Source organism: Dama dama, chromosome 20, assembly GCF_033118175.1.
Source record: "Dama dama isolate Ldn47 chromosome 20, ASM3311817v1, whole genome shotgun sequence".
Classification (NCBI taxonomy): domain Eukaryota; kingdom Metazoa; phylum Chordata; class Mammalia; order Artiodactyla; family Cervidae; genus Dama; species Dama dama.
The window spans coordinates 106,418,850-106,440,691 of NC_083700.1; the positions used below are offsets into that span (position 1 = coordinate 106,418,850).

At 36.6% G+C, this 21,842-nt stretch overlaps 1 protein-coding gene across 5 annotated transcripts in view; it reads right to left on the bottom strand.

Annotated features, from left to right (window-relative positions):
* LOC133041596 (protein argonaute-3) overlaps positions 1-21,842 on the bottom strand; it is a 113,995-nt gene that overhangs the window by 62,169 nt on the left and 29,984 nt on the right. For 4 of the 5 annotated variants that reach the window (XM_061122408.1, XM_061122411.1, XM_061122410.1 and 1 more), the window contains 2 exons: positions 4,634-4,754; positions 531-739 (listed from right to left, as the gene is read on the bottom strand). In XM_061122408.1, the coding sequence (XP_060978391.1) occupies positions 531-739; positions 4,634-4,754 (330 nt within the window). Of the gene's footprint in view, positions 1-530; positions 740-4,633; positions 4,755-11,833; positions 11,899-21,842 lie in introns of all 5 variants that reach the window. The other variant, XM_061122412.1, reaches the window with a different exon arrangement.

Consider the following 21,842-nt stretch of genomic DNA (forward strand, 5'->3'; position numbering starts at 1 on the left):
AGCTGAATTGAAAGCGCAGAGTCTTAACCACTGACTGGACTGCCAGGAAGTCTCAAGACAATATCTTTCTTTAAAAAGACACACTGATCCATCACATATACACATAGATACATATATACATGTGTGAGATGCTAATATGATTAAAAGTAACAATTTCAACATAATTTGATACTGTTATAAAAATAATGAAATAACCTTAAAGACAAGGTGATTCAACTAAAATACTAAAACTAAAAATCTATCACTCAAGATAGATAGCTCCTAAGAAAAAGGGTTAGACACTATTTTTCTGAAAAATATCCAACAGAATAGCTAAGCTAATGATGTAAACTTACTTTCATAAGTCAGAAAATTTTATGTAACTTACTTCTGTCATTGAATTGGTATGGATGCTATTCCTCAACTGAGATAATCAAAATATACAACAACTGAAGGTTAGCCAAGGAAAGACTGCAAGACCTACTCTTGGGAAGACAGCTTTCCTACAAAATCTAAAGAGGAAAAAAAAAAAAAAGGCCAGAGGCACCCACTTCATGGAGGGCAGATGTCGTAGCACCACGTCGACGGCATGGACAGGGTTAGTGCTGATTGGCTTGTCTAATTCCAGGGGTTCGGGCAAGGTCCGTCCTGTCAGTACTTCATGGAGCAGGTGCCAACTCACCCGAGAGACAAATTTGATTGACACTTTGAAAGGTCGATCTTTTCCACCTTCTCCAGGTAAAGTAACATCTAAATCTACCTGTTGATGGGAAAAGAGTCAACTGGTAAAAGTTTTAAAAGAGAAATACAATTATTTTCAAGTTTAACATATAAAAATATTTAAGGGAAAAGAAGGCAAATACAAAAAAATAACCAATTTCAATGTCAAATCAATAAGACTAAAATGTCAGTAAGTTATTTATGCTAGCGCTCTTTGTCACTGAAAAGCACGGAAATGACCTAAATGCCCATTTATGCACTATAAAAAAGAAGGGTGAGGAAGACCTGTTGGAGCTGCTATGGAATAATTTCTAAGCAATATTGTTAAAAAAGCAAGTACAGAAGATTATAGACAGTATGTCATCTTCTGCATGAGAAAGGGGAAAATAGAAAAACATTCATGTATCTGCTTATTTTTGTAAAAAGAAACAGCAAGCATGAATCAGAAACAAGAAAAAGTAGTAACTTTCAAAGGACAGGAAGGAAAAGATTGGAAGAAATAAGTGAGGGATTAACAATTCTGAGCATATTTTCCAGTGTAGTTTTGATTTTTTGGAGGAAGTTAAATTAAGTTCTACAACAACAACAACAACAACAAAAGACAAATAAGGATGGAGGGGAAAGCTAAAACTGAATAGACACAAAATCAAAAGAAACCAGATGCAATTCAAACAAATAACAGCCAGACTGAAAGAATATTAAGAAAAAAAGCCACAAAAATCACATGAATGCAAAACTCCTGAACATAACATATGTTGACTACCCTTTCAGTTAGAGGTGTGGGGGAGGGGTGAGTGGGAAAGAACTGCCTACAAAATAAAACCTTAAATTCCTACTATCAGATTTGTTTTCTACAGTGACATCATGTAGTAATTCAGAAACTATTTTATATGTACTGTATGACTGAATAAACAAGTAAAAGTGGTGATATTTTGTGGAGTCAGGGGTTTAAAAGAGTTACAAATATGCAACATAGGGAGTAAAGGAAGAATCCAGTGGGGACAGACTACAACTAGTAGAATCCGTGTGAACTCAGCAATGAGCACAGACAGTAACCAGATTTTGGTTTCTAAATTGTATTCCTCAACTAAAAGAAACCAGTGCAACTTTGAGATACGGCTAGTTTCAGGACTATCAGAGGGATAATATAAGAATATTATATTTGGACCCAAGAATATCTTGGGTCCAAAAGTAAGGAAGTATTCAAGAAAAAGAAGATGTGTCATGACAAAAGCACACAAATTTAAAGGGGCTCCTGCAGGCCAAATCTGGGACAATTTGGGCAAATAAATAAGGATAAACAGAAGAGAAGAAACTGTGCTCCCTTATTGTAATACCAATTATTAATGTAAAAAAAATTATTAATGTAGAAGGAATGAATTAGAAAAATCACCATTGTTATATAATAATAATCCTTCCAAGCAAGAATCATCAGTTAATAAAAGTCTAATGAGAATCAGGATTCTTAAAAGTATCTCCCTTATAAAGTATCTTTGTAAGTTTAAAGATAATCAAAAGAAACAAGCTTTGAGCAGTTCAAGCACTTTCTGCTGCTGCTAAGTCACTTCAGTCGTGTCTGATTCTGTGCGACCCCATGGGCGGCAGCCCACCAGGCTCCACTGTCCCTGGGATTCTCCAGGCAAGAACACTGGAGTGGGTTGCCATTTCCTTCTCCAATGCATGAACGTGAAAAGTGAAAGTGAACTCGTTCAGTCGTGTCCGACTCTTAGCGACCCCATGGACTGCAGCCTACCAGGCTCCTCCGTCCATGGGATTTTCCAGGCAAGAGTACTGGAGTGGGGTGCCATTGCCTTCTCCACATCAAGCGCTTTCTATAAGTGCTTAAAAGTATCTCCCTTTCTTAAAACTTTGGAGCAAAGAATAAAATCAATATAGTGAAAAACAACCTATGGAATGTCAGAAAATATTTTAAAACATATATCCCATAGGAATAACACAAAGAATTCCTAAGACTCAACAACAACAAAACCAAATAACCCAATTAAAAAATGAGCAAAGGAGTTGAATACACATCACTCCAAAGATATACAAAAGGTCCATAAGCATAGGAAAAGGTGTGCTTCATTAGTTATTAGGTAAATTCAAATCAAAACTATAATGAGATATTACCTCACACCCATTAGGATGACAACTGTCAAAAACCGATAAATCCACAAATGTTGGCAAAGGTGTGAAGTATTTGGAACCCTGTACACTGTTGGTGGAAATGTAAAATGGTATGTCTCTAAGACACTAAGCTAAGTAAAAGGAGCCAGAGACAAAAGGACAAACACTGTATGGCTCCCCCTATATGAGGTCCCTAGAGTAAACCCACATTCAAATGGGAAAGCAAACCAAATGTCCATCAGCAGATGAATGGATAAGTAAAATGTGGTATATACATACAATGGAGTACTATTCAGCCTTAAAAAGGAGGAAATTCTGACACATGACAACATGGATGAACCCTGAGAATATTATGAAGTGAAATAAACCAATCACAAAACACAAATACTGTATGATTCCACTTAAATGAGGTACTGAGAGAGGTCAAATTCATCAAGACAGTAAGTAGAATGATGGTTACCAGGGACTGAGGGAGGGAAAATGGGTAGTTAAGTGTTTCATGGGTACAGAGTTTCAGTTTTATAAGATGGAGACTTATGGTGGCAATGGTTGTGAATGTATTTTGCCATTGAACCATATCTTAAAAATTGCTCAGATGACAATGTTATGTGTGTGTGCATGCGTGCTAAGTCATTTCAGTCGTGTCTAACTCTGCGATCCCATGGACTGTTGCCCACTAGATTCCTCTGTCCATGGGATTCTCCAGGCAAGAATACTGGAATGGGTTGCCACGCCCTCCTCCAGGGGATCTTCCAACCCAGGGATCAAATCCGCAGCTCCTGCACTGCGGGTAGATTCTATACCACTGAGCCACGAGGGAAGCCCAATGTTATATATACTTTACCACAATTATAATAAAAACACACACACACAAAAAAACCCTCTACTCCCCACAAAAGAAAGAAGAATAACTTGAAAGGAGAAACTTGGCAGATACCAACTTTACCAAGTGATCGAAGTTAACCTCACCATTAGTGAAACAAATACGTATTATGTGCCTCCTGATATGATACACTATAAGGAAAGAACAGTTATGCACTTTTCTGGCCCAAAAACCTCAATCAGAATCTAATCAAGAAGAAGCTCCAGAAAAACACAGAGGGACATCCTACAAAATAACTTGCCTGTAATCTTCAACCATGCTAATGTCATAAAAGAAAAAAAAAAAGGCTGGGAAATTTTCCAGAACAAAGAAGATGTGACATCTAAATACATTCGGGTATGGCAGAAACCAACACAGCATTGTAATTATCCTACAGTTAAAAATAAATAAATTAAGAAAAAAATAAATACATTCAGGAACTTGGATTGGATTCTGTACTAAAGGGAAAAAAAATGCTAAAGGACATCACTGGAACAAATGACAAAACTGGACTAAGAGCAGATCAGACAAAAATTTATCGACGTAAAATTTAGGGAAGTTGGTAACTGTACTATGGTTTTTATCCTTGTTCTTAGGAAAAACACACTAAAGGGTATAATGTATGAAACTTACTCTTGAATGGTTCAAGAAGAAATAAGTATGTATATGTATCTTTATATATAGCTGTCTCTATAGCTACAAAGAGAGCAAAAGAAAAAAAGAGAATGATAAAAACAAATGGCAAACTTTAAGAATGCTAATGAATCTGGGTATACATGAATTCTCTGCATGAATCTTACAACTTTAAGTTTGAAATTATTTCAAAATAAAACGTTAAAACTGATAAATGATACATATAGACCATAATAAAATGGTCATAAATGCATTTAAAACATACTGCAAATGTATAGTTTTCTGATAAAGGAATGCATCTTAGCATCTTACCCCTGTAGTTGCCACAGGAAGTGGATTGGCTGTGTAAAGGCTTCTTTTTCCATCATAAACTGGTCTACGGTCCCCAAATATAGTTACTTTAAAATGCTGAACCATTGAGTCAACCACCTCCCTAAAAAAGGGAAAAAATGCATTCATATAATCCTCTGCATGATGAAATATAAAAATCTTAACTAAAGTAGTTTCTTACACTATTTAAAGCTGTCACAAAATTCTAAAAGATCATTATACATGACAAAGATTTTCCCTTCTGGATTATGGTTTAGGATACCAGAAAGACTGATTTCTGGGAAGAGATGATATGAGTTTCACAAAAGGCAAAAAACAATGATTCCAGTGAATCACTTAATCATTCTGGGGACACAGTTGACCTGCAAAATATTATCCTTATAGATGATCTAACATCTCTTTCACCATCTAAGGACTAACTGACACATCTATCAAAGAATATGGTGCTCTTTCCTTTGCGATCAAATAGTACCTAGTACATATATCTATTAGAATACTTACTTCACTGTAGTATTAGTATTATATACTTTACTTCTACTAGACTGTGAGATTTTAAGAACAATAAACATACCTGTACCCTGTACCCCTCCATCCCATTCCAATGGTATCTAGCCAATAAAAATATTTTGAAACCTCTATTTTTTACCCACAAATATGTTTATCCTATATACTTACATGGAAAGATATTTTAAAAGTTTCTTTTTTAGACATTTAAAAAAATTGCAGACTATAGACAGAATAACACCAAATATCCACAAATCAATATTTATTTTTACACACACATAATTTGTAAAAGCAGCGAAAAAATATCTAGAAGGGTATGTACCACACAGATACAGTGGTTAGTTACCTCTGGAGAAAGAAGTGAAGAAAAGAATGATTTTTTATTTTGTTTATATAATCTAAATATATTACAATGACAGTATACTCAGATATTACTAATATAATTTATGGTACATTTAAAAGAATGAGAAAAAAAATTTCAATTCTAGCCCAGTCAAGTAGAAGAGAAAGGAGAAAGAAGCATTTTCTGGAACAAAATTAAGCAGATTTGACACCCAGAGAAACTTTCCAAATGCTCAACGTTTCTATTTCCCTCAACTTTCAATTTTATTTTGCAAGTATTTCTTGCACCACTCTTTTACTTTCTATTCCAGTTACCGCCAACCTAAAACCTCATATCCTACTACCTGAATTATTTTAATTTTTAGGCCTTTAATTTTTTCATCTCTGGCCCAATTTTTATACCACTGCCACATGAGCCTCTAAACCTCACTTTTACTCTCCAGATACAAAAGGTTAAGTTAATCATGCTCCTTGGTTCACTGCCACATTATCATCACTCATCCATTAAGACCGCTAACTGACTCTTTTCCTTCCATATCCATTTCCCTACTCCCGTTCTTCTCAATAAATCATTTTCTCTAATATGTTTGATGAACATCCTTCTGTTTGTATACATTCCAACTTTACCCTCTGCATAACGTTTTTAAAATCTATTTACACTGCTGTGGGACACTTAGTTCATTGTTTCTGACTGAGGGTCCCTTGGACTTCAAGGAGATCCAACCAGTCCATCCTAAAGGAAATCAGTCCTGAATATTCATTGGAAGGACTGATGCTGAAGATGAAACTCCAATACTTTGGCCACCTGATGCAAAGAACTGATTCATTTGAAAAGACCCTGATGCTCGGAAAGATTGAAGGTGGGAAGAGAAGGGGACAACAGAGGATGAGATGGTTGGATGGCATCACTGACTCATGGAGATGAGTTTGAGTAAACTCCGGGAGTTTGTGATAGACAGGGAAGACTGGAGTGCTGCAGTCCAAGGGGGTCACAAAGTCAGACACGACTGAGCAACTGAACTGAACTGAACTGAACTCTACATGTTGCCTATCTGGTCTCCCAGCAGTACAGATTCAGTATCTTTAACAGTCAGCCACCAAGACATCTTTACATTTCATGCAAATGTGGGTTTAAAGGACAGAAATGGTATGGACCTAACAGAAGCAGAAGATATTAAGAAGAGGTGGCAAGAATACACAGAAGAACTATACAAAAAAGATCTTCACGACCCAGATAATCCCGATGGTGTGATCATTCACCTAGAGCCAGACATCCTGGAATGTGAAGTCAAGTGGGCCTTAGGAAGCATCACTACAAACAAAGCTGGTGGAGGTGATGGAATTCCAGTTGAGCTATTTCAAATCCTGAAAGATGATGCTGTGAAAGTGCTGCACTCAATATGCCAGCAAATTTGGAAAACCCAGCAGTGGCCACAGGGCTGGAAAAGGTCAGTTTTCATTCCATTCCCAAAGAAAGGCAATGCCAAAGAATGCTCAAACTACTGCACAACTGCACCAGAGATCAAAGTGCCAACATCTGCTGGATCATCAAAAAAGCAAGAGAGTTCCAGAAAAACATCTATTTCTGCTTTATTGACTATGCCAAAGCCTTTGACTGTGTGGATCACAATAAGCTGTGGAAAATTATGAAAGAGATGGGAATACCAGACCACCTGACCTGCCTCCTGAGAAACCTATGCGCAGGTCAGGAAGCAACAGTTAGAACTGGACATGGAACAACAGACTGGTTCCAAATAGGAAAAGGAGTACATCAAGGCTGTATATTATCACCCTGCTTATTTAATTTATATGCAGAGTACATCACGAGAAACGCTGGACTGGAAGAAGCACAAGCTGGAATCAAGATTGCTGGGAGAAATATCAATAACCTCAGATATGCAGATGACACCACCCTTATGGCAGAAATTGAAGAGGAACTAAAAAACCTCTTGATGATAGTGAAAGAGGAGAGTGAAAAAGTTGGCTTAAAGCTCAACATTCAGAACACTAAGATCATGGCATCTGGTCCCATCACTTTACGGCAAATAGATGGGGAAACAGTGGAAACACTGTCCGACTTTATTTTTGTGGGCTCCAAAATCACTGCAGATGGTGATTGCAGCCATGAAATTAAAAGATGCTTACTCCTTAGAAGGAAAGTTATGATGATCATCCTAGACAGCATATTAAAAAGCAGAGAAATTACTTTGCCAACAAAGGTCCATCTAGTCAAGGCTATGGTTTTTTCAGTGGTCATGTATGGATGTGAGAGTTGGACTGTGAAGAAAGCTGAGCGCCGAAAAATTGATGCTTTTGAAGTGTGGTGTTGAAGACTCTTGAGAGTCCCCTGGACTGCAAGGAGATCCAACCAGTCCATCCTAAAGGAGATCAGTCCTGGATGTTCGTTGGAAGGACTGATGCTGAAGCTGAAACTCCAATACTTCAGCCACCTCATGCGAAGAGTTGACTCACTGGAAAAGACCCTGATGCTGGGAGGGATTGGGGGCAGGAGAAGAAGGGGACGACAGAGGATGAGATGACTGGATGGCATCACCGACTCGATGGATGTGAGTTTGAATAAACTCCGGGAGTTGGTGATGGACAGGGAGGCCTGGCGTGCTGAGATTCATGGGGTCGCAAAGAGTCGGACACGACTGAGCGACTGAACTGAATTGACTGACTGACCAATACAATGCTGCAATGCCTTATCTCCTTCTATGTCCCTTTATGAACTTGTGTGAGAATAATCTCTGGCTATATACACTGAGGAACAGAACTGCTAGGTCCAGGTGAATTTTATCAACTAAATGATGAAGAACTGCCAAACTGCTCCTCAGAATGCCTGCACTAAACCATCCTCCTGGAGGTTCCTATTTTCCTACCTCTGTGAACTCCCTGTTTATTCGCTCTGCTCATTTTCTATTGGGGTGCCAGTCTTCTCATTGAACTTAAGCAGTTTCTTTGTTATTCTACTATTATTTCATTAACAGGTTTAGTTGTTGCAAATATCTTCCACCAAGTGTTATCTGCCTGTCAACAGTGTCCTTGTATTTTACTGAACTGAAAATGTTAATGCTGTATCATCAAATGAATCGTTTTCTTCAACTTATGGTTTCATTTTTTAAGGTTTTAAGAAATACTTTGCTAATATTAAATCACAAAGATGTATTATGCTTTATTAACTTTATAATTTTGTTTATGTTGGTCACTAATCCATCTTAGGTTCTTCTTTATAAATAGTATTATGTAAGAGCTCAATTTTATTTTTCTCCATACAGTGAATCAGTTTTCCCACACTATCTACTAAACAGTCTATACTTAACTAATCAATTTATAATGACAGTTTATCTTAAGTTCTGAACTGAGTTTTCTATGTTGTCCCAGCGGTCTAGTCTACTTGTCTGTTCCTGGATCAGTATCGTACGTTTCCATGATCACTGGGGTGTTTTATTAAATTATAACGTGGGGCAGGGCAAGTTCCTTTTCTTTCTCTAAGTTAACTTGGATATCCATGAAAGCATTTATCAAAATAAATCTGTAAAGTTCTCCCCCACACCAAAACTATTAATACAATAAGCAAAAGAAACATATCTAGTGCCCTACATACAGTAAATAATCAAAAAATATCTGTTGGTTAAGAAACTCTCAAATGATACAAACACAAGAAAGGCTAGTATGCCAAAAACAAATTAGTAATGTTAAAAGCTACAAGCAAATTGCAACAATAAACTAAATAAATGAAGATGAAATATAAGGGTAACTGTAAAGTCGAAAGACTTACGCTTGAAAATGGCAATAAAATAAATTAAAGGATCTGAACTTATCCACCACTTTCAAGCAAAAGGGCTTTCTACTCTGCTCAGTTACTCAGTTGTGTCTGACTTTTTGCAATCCCATGGACTGTAGCCCGCCAGGCTCCTCTGTCCATGGGATTCTCCAGGCAAGAATACTGGAGTTTGTTGCCATGCCCTCCTCCAGGGGGTCTTTCCAACCCCCTTGGATTCTATCCCCAGGTCTCCTGCACTGCATTCGGATTCTTTACCGTCCAAGCCACCAGGGAAGCTTTAGATAACTATAAATCCAAAATTAACTAATATTGTGATGTAGTTTCTTCAAAATTAAAGAACTCAGGTTGCATGTATTTAAATAGCCAGTATAAGGCAGGTAACCTTCCCACCATCTATTACACAGGTCATTTCAAATTCTGGAGTACTACTCCGTTCAATTTGGAAAAAACTTAAGACCCTAACAGATGAAACACAACCAGAAGAAGATAATTCTGATAGAACCTGACACAATATAAATAAAAATAAATCAAGGTGAAGATTCTGGAATTTAGAAAGATGGTAACGATAACCCTATATGCAAAACAGAAAAAGAGACACAGAAGTACAGAATAGACTTTTGAACTCTGTGGGAGAAGGTGAGGGTGGGATATTTCGAAAGAAGAGCATGTATACTATCTATGGTGAAACAGATCACCAGCCCAGGTGGGATGCATGAGACAAGTGCTCGGGCCTGGTGCACTGGGAAGACCCAGAGGAATCGGGTGGAGAGGGAGGTGGGAGGCGGGATCGGGATGGGGAATACGTGTAAATCTATGGCTGATTCATATCAATGTATGACAAAACCCACTGAAAAAAAATAAATAAATAAAGGAGAAATTGAAAAAAAAAACACAAAGTAAAGATTCTTAGTCTGGAAATAGGAAGGAGTCAAAGGAAATTAGAGAAGTCTTCAGTTATTTTGACAGACTGTCATGTGAAAACCTGAGTATCTTCCTTGTATGGGAGGACAAAAATCAGAAAAATCGTTGGAAAATATAAGGAGCAATATTTTGGAACAAAAATTTCCAACATTTTCTAACCACCAGAGTTATTCACAAGTGGTTTACACTATCTCATAAAGTACCTGAGTTCATCCTTGCTAGAACTGTTTAAGGAGCAGTTATGTCAGGGAAGATACCAACTAGAAGATCAAAATGAATAATGTTTACCATCCCCTCTAACAGTAAAATTTAATTAAGAGAATGTCAAGTATGAAATTGCAGATTTTATCATAGTATAAGATACAGAGACTCCTTTATGAGTAATTACACCAAAAATTGAACTCAAGATTTGAGTTCAATTTTAAAATTGAACCAAAAATTTGAACTCGAGACTTCAGAGTCTCTACAGAGTGGTGTTAGAATTACAGACACAATGAGCAATTTTAACTTTAACCTCTCACTAATACAACGTAATTGAATGATATATTTGACTTTTAATGGAATTTTATTATTCAAGTTAACAAACTGACAAACCCAGGGACTGCAACTCTTCATTTTTTATCTCAAATGATACAGTGGCAAAGGGTAGTTTACCAGAATGTCCATCAGGAAGGGATATAAAACTAGAGGAAAATCTCTCCAAAATACTAATTTATCCAGTCATCTAGTCAGCTAGAGCAGCACAAGTACTCACTGAATTATGAAGAAAGTCTGAACTGAGAAATGGCCAATTTGAAAAATCTTTATAATATGTGGTAACATAATTACTGGAGAAAAAATAAGCAGACCAGAGGTTTTAGTCTCATTCTGCCACTAAATCATTAGGAAATTTACTTGACCTCTCTGAATTTAGTTCCTTTATCAATAAAACTGAGGTAATAGTCTTGGACTGTTACAGGGATGATGTGGGATATCAGTGAAAGTACCTTGGGGGAAAAAAGTAAATATGAATGGTACTATTTTTATATAAAAATTTAAGCATAATTATCTCAAAAAATGTGCTTCAAGAATTATATTGATGTACTGAACTCTTCTGAACAACTAACAGATAGATACATTATAATGTACCAGCATCAAATACTGTAAATAATACAAAGAATGAATGCTGGTAATTAACAGAAACTGTGAATGGAATTTTCTCCATAGTGCAGTTGGGGAGCACTAGCCTTTTATTGTAACAATGTGGGGGGTCTTTTGTTCAAATGTAGAAATTTCAGAACAATATTTTAAGTGTGTATTGTTAAGCCAGCTTCTTAGCTTACAATAAAAAGTAAAGCTACAATAACCAAAATACATAAAATATTTTAACTTTTGAAACAGTATGCAGGAAAGAAAATCTGAATAACTGGGAATAAGAACTTCAAACCACTTTTCAGTGGCTTCCTTTTACTAATAATCTTAGTTTGAAGAGGGAAGAATTCTTGCAAAGAATAATATGATGCATTTCTGAGGAACCTCAGGATACAATTTTTAAATTTTGAAGAATATCTGGCAACCACTACAAAAATGGAACCTACCTGAGTACATTAGGTCTTACAAAGGGCTACAGCCTACCTTCCCACTCTTACCTCAACCACCACTTCCTACATTCTGGTACCAAGTCTTTTGATTCCATCATGCTCTGGTGCACAGACTGTAAAGTAAAATTTAATATTGGTTTCAGTAAGTTCCACTTTATCACCTGACTCATACAACAGAAAAATGGCAGGAGAGGGAAACTTTAACATTAAAAGGAGGAGAGGAAATTATTTTCCTTTCCTGTTAACTGGTACTATAAACTCACAGACACCCATCTTCATTCATCTCATTTTTAAGTACCTCTTAATTCTCTACTCCCTAAAGGTAGAATGGGAAATATTACGTTAGTCTTTAGAAGACATGAAATAATATATTCCTCTAAAGTGACGTTTCACCTTAATTTAGTATTCCCAGCTAATAAATTAATCTGTGACTAGAGCACAGACAAAATAAAGGCAGATATGCTCTGCAGACTCACTCAGTCATGTCCGACTCTGTGACCCCATGAGTCGACTGTAGCCCTCCAGGCTCCTCTGTCCATGAGGATTCTACAGGCAAGAATACTGGAGAAGGTATAACGATACTGCTAAGATATAACAAGATGCTAAAATCACCCAGTGGTTTATAAAACACAATGAAAACAGCTGACAGCCTCTCCTAGTATCCTTCCAACTTCTAATTTAACTTCATACCTCTGCTAAGTAGCAGAGAGGGTAGCCAATGAATACTTTTGTATCAAGATAAAGCTTAAAGATGCAGAGGAGAGTTATACTTTAGATCAAATTTTTAATACTTTACAAAATTTGTAGTACATCAGAGCATTTCACCATAAACTATCTTCACTGCCAATTCACATGGGTGTGAATTCTTTCACAACTTTATAGAACCACAACAGTTAATCTAGTAAACACTTCTAGTATTCACAAATGATTGACAGAGTAGATTGAGTAATAGATTTTTAACTCAAGGTGGCTTATACTAACAATTCTCCTCTAGAACACTCTCCTTGAGACCACCATTGACTTCTTCAGACACAGTCTCTTTTCAGTCTCTATTCCTGGCTTCTTTGAGCATCTGCAACTGTGATCTATCCTTGAAAATCATGATACTTGACTTACTTTCTCTGAAACAGCTTCTACTTTGTCCTGGTTTTCCTACCTTTCCAATCTCCTAAGTGTCTTCATTGACAAACCTGAGTCTTAGCCCAGGAATCTATTCTCAGAGTTCTTATCTTGAATCTACGCACTCTCCCTAGCTTTTAACTATCACCTCTTCCCTGGTGGCTCAGTGGTAAAGAATCTGCCTGCAACGCAGGAGATGTGGGTTCCATCGGTGGGTTGGGAAGATCCCCTGGAGAAGGAAATGGCAAGCCACTATGGTATTCTCACCTGGGAAATCCCATGGACAGAGGAATCTAGTTGGTTATAGTCCATGGGGTTGCAAAAAGTTGGACATGAATTAGTGACTAAACAGCTGCAGTAGCAGCGTAAAATATTAAACAGATCAGCAAAGAGGATATATTACATAGCATAGGGAATTATAACCATTATCTTGTAATAAACAATGAAGTATAATTGCAAAAAATACTGAATCACTAAGCTATACACCTGAAACTAATGTTATAAATCAACTATACTTCAAATTTAAAAAAGCAAATATTAGAGGTGCTAGGGGGTATGCTGGAGTATGAGAAAAAAATCATTAGAAGTATTTATATTTAATTTTCATCTAACAATTACTAATTAAGATGGACTAGTATTCATGAATAGAGACTGACATTGGTGCCCTCACTTAGTCCACATGAGATGGTCAGGTGTAACAACACATGTAGGTACACAAGAAATCCGAAGGGAATAATGGAATTTCTGTAATGTGAGTTAACAGTGGAACTCTCACTCATTCATTTCTTTTCAGCAAGCTGTAACTTTTTTCTGTTCAAGTGTGTAGCACATATTCTATCAGGTTTCTGGTACAGAAATCAGAACATTTCAAATTACTATAGTCTTAGTTTATTTCAAATATTTTTTCCCACCTTTAATTTTTTGATAGTTATGCAAAGTTAGAATAGTTGTATAATATTTTTAATTAAAAATTTAATTTATGTATATATATATATTTATTTATTGCTGAATGAGTGTGTGAAGTCACTCAGCTGTGTCCGACTCTTTGCGACCCCATGGACTGTTGCCCACCAGGCTCCTCTGTCCATGGGAATATGGCTCTCTACCCTTTCTGAATTCACAAGCCTTAGCATGGATTTAAGATCCTTCATAACCTATTCCCTGGCCAACTTTTCAGACTCTATCTACTCTACTGGCCAATTTCTGTTACATAAACATGTCTTACCTTTACTCATGTTCTCTATATGAAATATTCTTTCCCCTGCTCCACCAGGTAACCATTCAGCTCAGACAGCATGTCATCTACTCTATCTGCCACCGTAACCAAAATCAGGAATCAGTACTCTTTTATAAAAAGCATACCCCACACATCTCACAGAACTTGTCACTCTACACAGACTATAAAATCCTTGGCAGGAATCATGTCTTATTTATCTTGTTATCCCCAGAGCTTAGCACAGTGCCTGACACAAAACAGAAGCACAGTAAATTAAACAGTTAAGAAAACACAGGGAAGATTTAAAAAACAGCCTTTAAGTTTTAAAAGTTACTGTAGGATTTAGAATTATAGTTCTAGTCAGATCCATAAATGTTGAAATCTAATACCAAGAGCATTCTTAATTGGTACAATAATATAGCACATTCAGATAACTGCTTTAAATTAACTCAGTCTAAGAAAAAAAATGGAACAGGCTAGAAGTAAACAATCAAGGCACATCTTACAATGGAATACTATACAGCTGTTATTGTAATTTAAATCTACACAAATGGATAGATGTTAAAAATAAACCCTACCTACTAGTCCCTATGTTTATACATATCTTTATTTACAACAGTATCTTTGAAAAGTACCTTTGAATTTCAAATATACTGTAGGAATATCAGCTAAAAGATTAGTGAGTAATTTACTTAGATGCTACTTTAAAAGAATTTTGAGATTTGAAATATTCACCATCTATTAGCTTTCTTATCTTACAAGTGACTAACAACTAACAAGGCAAATAAAACTTGCTTTTTAAAAATTATGTGTTTTGTATGGTATGGTTTCCCCAAGATAGCTGAACATGCAGAACTAAACCATTTAGTTTTCACTGGCAGTGTTTTTTGGGGTATGTCTTCTAAATCATTTTAATCAGAAGTATACCCCTCAAAACACACCAAAAGAACAGCTGACAAAAGAAAAAATAACTAGACTTCATCAAAATAAAAAATGTGTTTCAAAGAAAGTGAAAATGCAAAAGGAATACAGCCAATATTTTATATAATAACTTTATATAATCTATTAAATGTCAAATTACTATGTTGTACATCTGACACTAATATAATATTGTAAGTCAACTATATCTCAATTGCAAGAAAAAATAAAAAATTTTAAAAGGAAGTAAAAAAGGCAAGGTGCAGAAAGGGAGAAAACTTTTGCAAATCATCTTATCTGATAAGTTATAAAGAACTCCTACAACTTAATAACAAAAAGGGCAAATGATTTAATTTAAAAATGGGCAAAAGAGTTGGACAGACATTTCTCTGAAAATATGCAAATAGCCAATAAGTACATAAAAAGATGCTCAACATCATTAGACATCAGGCAAACGCAAATCAAAGTAACAACGTGATATTACTCAACACATACTAAGATAGCTAGTGAAAAAGACAGATAACAAATGTTAATGAGGATGCAGAGACATTGGAATCACCACACACTGCTATCAGGAATGTAAAATGATGCATCCACTTTGGAAGATTCTGGCAGTCCCTCAAAAGATTAAACATCGAGTTATCACTTGATTCCACTCTTGGGTATATACTCAAGAGAAATGAAAACATGAATGTGATAAGCAACATCAATCTTAAGAGCCAAAAAGTGCAAACAACTTACATGTCCATCAACAAGTGAACAAAAACACCAAATGTCCACACAATGGAATATTATTAAGTAATAAAAAGTAATGAAATACTAATAGATACTACAACATTAAGGGACTTCCCTGGTGACTCATATGGTAAAGAATCTTCCTGCAAAGCAGGTAGACACGGATTTAGTCCCTGGGTTGAGAAGATCCCCAGAGAAGGAAGTGGCTACCCGACTCCAGTATTCTTGCCTGGAGAATCCCATGGACAGAGGAGACTAGTGGACTACAGTCTGTGGGGTTGCATAGAGTTGGACATGACTGAGCAACTCACACTTTCACTTCTTTCTGTTACAACATTATGTGAAAACATGTGAAATGAAAGTGGTCAGTCACACAAAAGGCCACATATTGTATGATTCCATTTATATTGAAAAGTCCAGAAAAGGCAAATCTACAGAGACAGAAAGTAGGCTAGTGTTGGGCAGGGATTGTAGGGAGGAAGGCACTGAGGAGTGACTGCTAATGAATATGAGATTTCTTTGGGAGAGGACAAAATGTTCTAAAGTATGACTGGGGTGATGGTTGTACACAATCACTGTAAACATACTAAATAACACTGAATTGTACATTTTAAATGAGTGAATTGTGTACTATGTGAATTGTATATCAATAAAGTTGTTATTTAAAAAAAGAATGTCCCTTTCTTGGAACACTACCCTAGCATAACACTGTCAATAATATTCCTAATAACAAAAGAGAGCTTCCTCAAACACTCCGACTTGTGACGATTTCTATGTAAAAGTCAAAATCTTTTCAATATAGATTTATTTTTTCCTTCTAAAATTCAACCATCAGAATTATATTACATCCATATGTGATATGCACAAATATTCAGCACTATGTCATTAATCATAATAGAATAGTAACAGGTAAAGTATCCGCCTGCAATGCAGGAGACATAGGAGACGCAGGTTCAATTCCTGGGTCAGGAAGATCCCGTGGAGAAGGAAATGGCAACCCACTCCAGTATTCTTGCCTGAAAAACCCCATGGACAGAAGAGTCTGACAGGTTACAGTCCAAAGGGTGGCAAAGAGTCACAAATGACACGATTGAGCAAGTAAGCACAATCATACTAACACAATGACTGTAAGATGATGTTTAATTTATGAAAGAAAATTAAATAAAAAATTTGATCACTCTATCACCACTTCAAGAGTCCTTCAAATCAGTTCTAATGAGATGGATGAAACTGGAGCCCATTATACAGAGTGAAGTAAGCCAGAAAGATAAAGAACATTACAGCATACTAACACATATATATGGAATTTAGAAAGATGGTAACGATAACCCTATATGCAAAACAGAAAAAGAGACACAGATGTACAGAACAGACTTTTGAACTCTGTGGGAGAAGGTGAGGGTGGGATGTTTCGAGAGAATAGCATGTATATTATCTATGGTGAAACAGATCACCAGCCCAGGTGGGATGCATGAGACAAGTGCTCCGGCCTGGTGCACTGGGAAGACCCAGAGGAATCGGGTGGAGAGGGAGGTGGGAGGGGGGATTTGGATGGGGAATACGTGTAACTCTATGGCTGATTCATATCAATGTATGACAAAACCCACTGAAAAATAAATAAATAAATAAATAAAGGAGAAAAAAAAAAAAAGAGTCATTCAAATCTTTATACAAGTAGATCTTGCATTTATAATCATGCTGCACATACAATTTTCACATCTATTTCACTATTTAACAACTTTGAATAAGTACACTGACAGTTTACTGAGGATTTACCCTGATATATATTTAGTAGTTGAACAAACGAGCGTAAAAATCTCAAGTTACAGATTTTACACTCTAGGTCACAATACTTCTAAAAATTAATTTTTAGTTATTAGCACCATTCACTTGTAAAAAATGCACCTAGAAATATCTGAAACCTGCTTTACTCTTTTAACTAATGATGATTTTAAAATCAAATCATTAAATAGGGAAAAAAAGAAACACATAGATACACTCTCCCGAAAAGAAGTGAGGAAAGGACAAAAAAAGCAACAGAAAGAAAATCTAAGGTAGAAAAATTGACTCACAAGATGATTCACAAGCATTTCCTGGATATTTTGTCCAAGAAAACTCTTCTGACTAAAGTGGAAACTTGCTTGGCTGCAATACATCATTCTACTAGTATGATTAATGCCATAGTTCCAAATATTTGAGCATGTGGCATATGGACAAGAGAAACCTCATATGTGTTGATTTAAATACTGCTACATTTTGGCTCATAACTATTCAGCTAATATTGAAAAGGAACTGTAAAGTTCTATTTAGTTTCTTCTAACTTTTAGAATTCTAGTTTTTGAAGTATAAGAACTGAACCAATTTAGGACGCCCACCAACAATTTTAACTGACTAGTTGTATGTAATACTGCAAAAAGTGAAGATAAGAACTAGTCTTCTGAGGAAAACAAAAGGAATAAGTTTTGTGGATGTCAACATAAAACTAAGCCAATATCATTAACAAAGTATAAAGCTGGTTAACAACGATTTTAGAGTCCCGAAGAAGTCCTCTAGCTCTTGTCAAAACTCAAATAAAAGGTACGTAATAAAAAAATTTCCATTTGGAAACATCTTCATTACAGATCCTTTACTTCTACTGAAAATTAACATAAGAAGACAAAGCAACATAAAGATGAAGTACAATTAGGGATGTCAACAGGGCTGTAAGTTAAAACTAGAATGTACCACACTAATTTATCATATATATGTTCCTCTCAAATTTAACCAACATGTTGAGCATCTACATGTGAAACTCTGTGGTACACAACTTCATATACACACATGATTATTCCTTTACCAAAAAAAGGTAGGAAAAGGCATAAATCTAATATAAACAATTTTGTTTTTTTTTACCCAACATTACTGCTATTGCCTCAGTCTCTCATGAGAGACTCATCTTAAATGCTAAAAAAAACCCTTAACTGACATACCTCTAAGTCCCAAGCCTCCAACTCCTATCATTCCCTCAATTCCAACCCATTTTGTCTTCAAGTGATTTTGTTAATTCTAACATTGTTGTTGTTGTTCAGTCACCTAGTCATGTCTGACTCTTTGCTACCCCAAGGATGGCAGCATGCCAGCCTCCCTGTCCCTCACCATCTCCTGAAGTTCGCCCAAGTTCATGTCCATTGCATTGGTGATGCCATCCAGTCAACTCATCCTATGATGCCCTCTTGTCCTTCTGCCCTTAATCTTTCCCAGCATCAGGGACTTTTACAATGAGTCAGCTGTTTGCATCAAATGATCAAAATACTGGTTTCAGCTACAGCATCAGCCCTTCTAGTGAGTATTCAGGGTTGATTTCCCTTAAGATTGACTGGTTTGATCTTCCTGCCGTCCAATGGACTCTCAGTAGTCTTCTCCAGCACCACAGTTTGAAGGTGCTCTGCCTTCTTTACGGTCCAACTCTCACAACCGTCTGTGACCATTGGGAAGACTATAGTCTTGACTATACCGACCTCTGTCGGCAGAGTAATGTCTCTGCTTTTCAACACACTGTCTAGGTTTGTCATAGTTTTCCTGCCAAGAAGCAATCATCTTCTGATTTCATGGCTGCAGTTGCCATCCACAGTGATTTCAGAGCCCAGGATGAAGAAATCTGTCACTGCTTCCACCTTCTCCCCCTCTATTTGCCATGAAGTGGTGGGGCCGGATGCCATGATCTTAGTTTTTTTAATATTTTGTTTTAAGCCGGCTCTTTCACTTTCTTCCTTTACCCTCAACAAGACGCTCTTTAGTTCCTCATAGCTTGCTGCCATTAGAGTGGTATCATCCAAATATCTAAGGTTGTCGACGTTTCCCCCACTATCTTGATTCCAGATTGGATGAGTTCATCCAGCCCGGCGTTTTTCACGATGTGCTCAGCATACAGGTTAAACAGGGTGACGGCAGACAACCCTGTCCATACAGGGTTCTAACTGTTGCTTCTTGACCCACAAACAGATTTCTCAGGAGACAGGTAAGATGGTCTGCTATTTCCAACTCTTTAAGAGCTTTCCACAGTTTATGATCCACACAGTCAAAGTTTTTGGCACAGTCGATGAAACACAGGCAAATTTTTTTGGAATTCCCTAACTTTCTCCATAATCCAGCAAATGTTGGCAATTTAATCTGTTTCTAACGTTATCATTATATAATTTTCCTATTCAATAGATAACATATAAGAATTCTCCACTATATATTGCTAAAGTTAAGGACAATTCTTTCAGGCAGGGCAAGGTAGAGAGGCGATAATAAGAAATTCAGCCAAGAAACATCTGCCTTAGACATTCTATCAGTTAAGAGATTTCTTTAGATTAATAAATGCCTTTAAAAAATGTAAACATCTACCAGAAAGGTAAGGATTATTCTTTGTTCAAATTTACACATTAATACCCTAGTTTTGAGAAAAAAGAAAAAGGGAATTTGAGAGTGCAGCATAAGGCAGGTGATCCCTGTAAGCACAAAGACAGACAAAAGAAAAGGATACTAAGATAAAGACTAACCTGCATATTCTAGGAGAGAGGATAGGGCACTGAACATCCATATCTAGGCATATGAAGCCCTCTATAATGTCCAGTTCTCTTTGCTGTCTCTCACCAATACACTCATCCCCTTTTACTTTTATAAGCATTTTGTTCATTTTATTGAGTATTTTACTCTGTGTCAATCACTGAGCTAAGATCAAGGCTACAAAGATGATGATAAAGAATATAACTTTTCATGAAGAGGTTATGCTGAGAAAAGAAGGTAGCAACAAATATTGCACTAAAAATATTATAACAAAAGTGCATACCAATCAAGTACTACAAGGTCATAGTAGAATGAACTTGCTTTTCGGCTAGAACCACCATCCTCCAGCACTTTGCCATAATGACCAACACGAAGGGAAAGAGGAGGGGTACTCGCTATATGTTCTCTAAGCCTTTTAGAAAACATGGAGTCATTCCTTTGGCTACATACATCATGCAAATCAACAAGAAAGGTGATATTGTAGATAACAAGGGGAGGGCACTATTCTTGATAACAAACGCCCCACAAATGTTACTGTGGCAAAACTCAAAGAGTCTACAATGTTACCTAGCATACTGTTGCCATCCATGTAAACAAACAAGTTAAGGGCAAGATTCTTGCCAAGAGAATTAATGTGTATATGGAGCACATTAAGCAGTCTAAGAGCCAAGACAGCTTCCTGAAATTTGTAAAGGAAAATGATTAGAAAAAGAAGGGAGCCAAAAAGAAAAGTACTTGGGTTCAGCTTGGGAGCAAGCGCCAGCTTGCTCCACCCAGAGAAGCACACTCTGTGAGAACCAGTGGGAGGGAGCCTGAACTGCTGAGCCCATTCTCCATGAATTCACGTCACAATGGCTGTAAAGAAAATAAAAGACCTGGGCTGTATGTTTCTCCTGAGTAGAGGTGTTTTTTCTACCTTTCCCTAATAAATATTTAAAGCACATTTTAATGATGTCCAGATTCAGTGGGTGATGTCTTTATTCTTCAAATCTAACGGTTTTTCTTCCTGAAAGATGTGAGGGAATTTGTTGTGTAATATACTCCATTGATTAATAAACTGCCACTTATTATTTATTTTAAAAAGTGAACTACATCTGACTATGGAGTTCAAAAAGTTTGTCTTGAAAAATAATAGAAGTTTGCCAGATAGATAAAGGCAGAGAGGGCATTCCAGGTCGGAGTTGCAGAATATGAAAAAAGATAAAGGTTAGTAAAGGTTAGAGCCAAACTAAGAAGGGCATACTATACTAAACTTGGGATGCTATTCTGTGGGCAATAGGCAGCTGAACCCATTTAAAAGTAGGGGAGTGAAATAATCAGATTTCTTACTTAAAAGAATAACTATGCCAAAAGTGTAGATATGTAACGAGAATGGAGAGAGAAAGAGATGTTAGGGCAGACAAGGTCATTACAATAGGCTAGGCAACAAATAAGGGTCTGAAACCAAGGTGGCAGTAATACAGATAGAGGTCAGATTAGGGAATAATTTTTGAGAAAGAAGCAATAGGATGTGATCACCAATAGGAGGAAAAGGAAGTT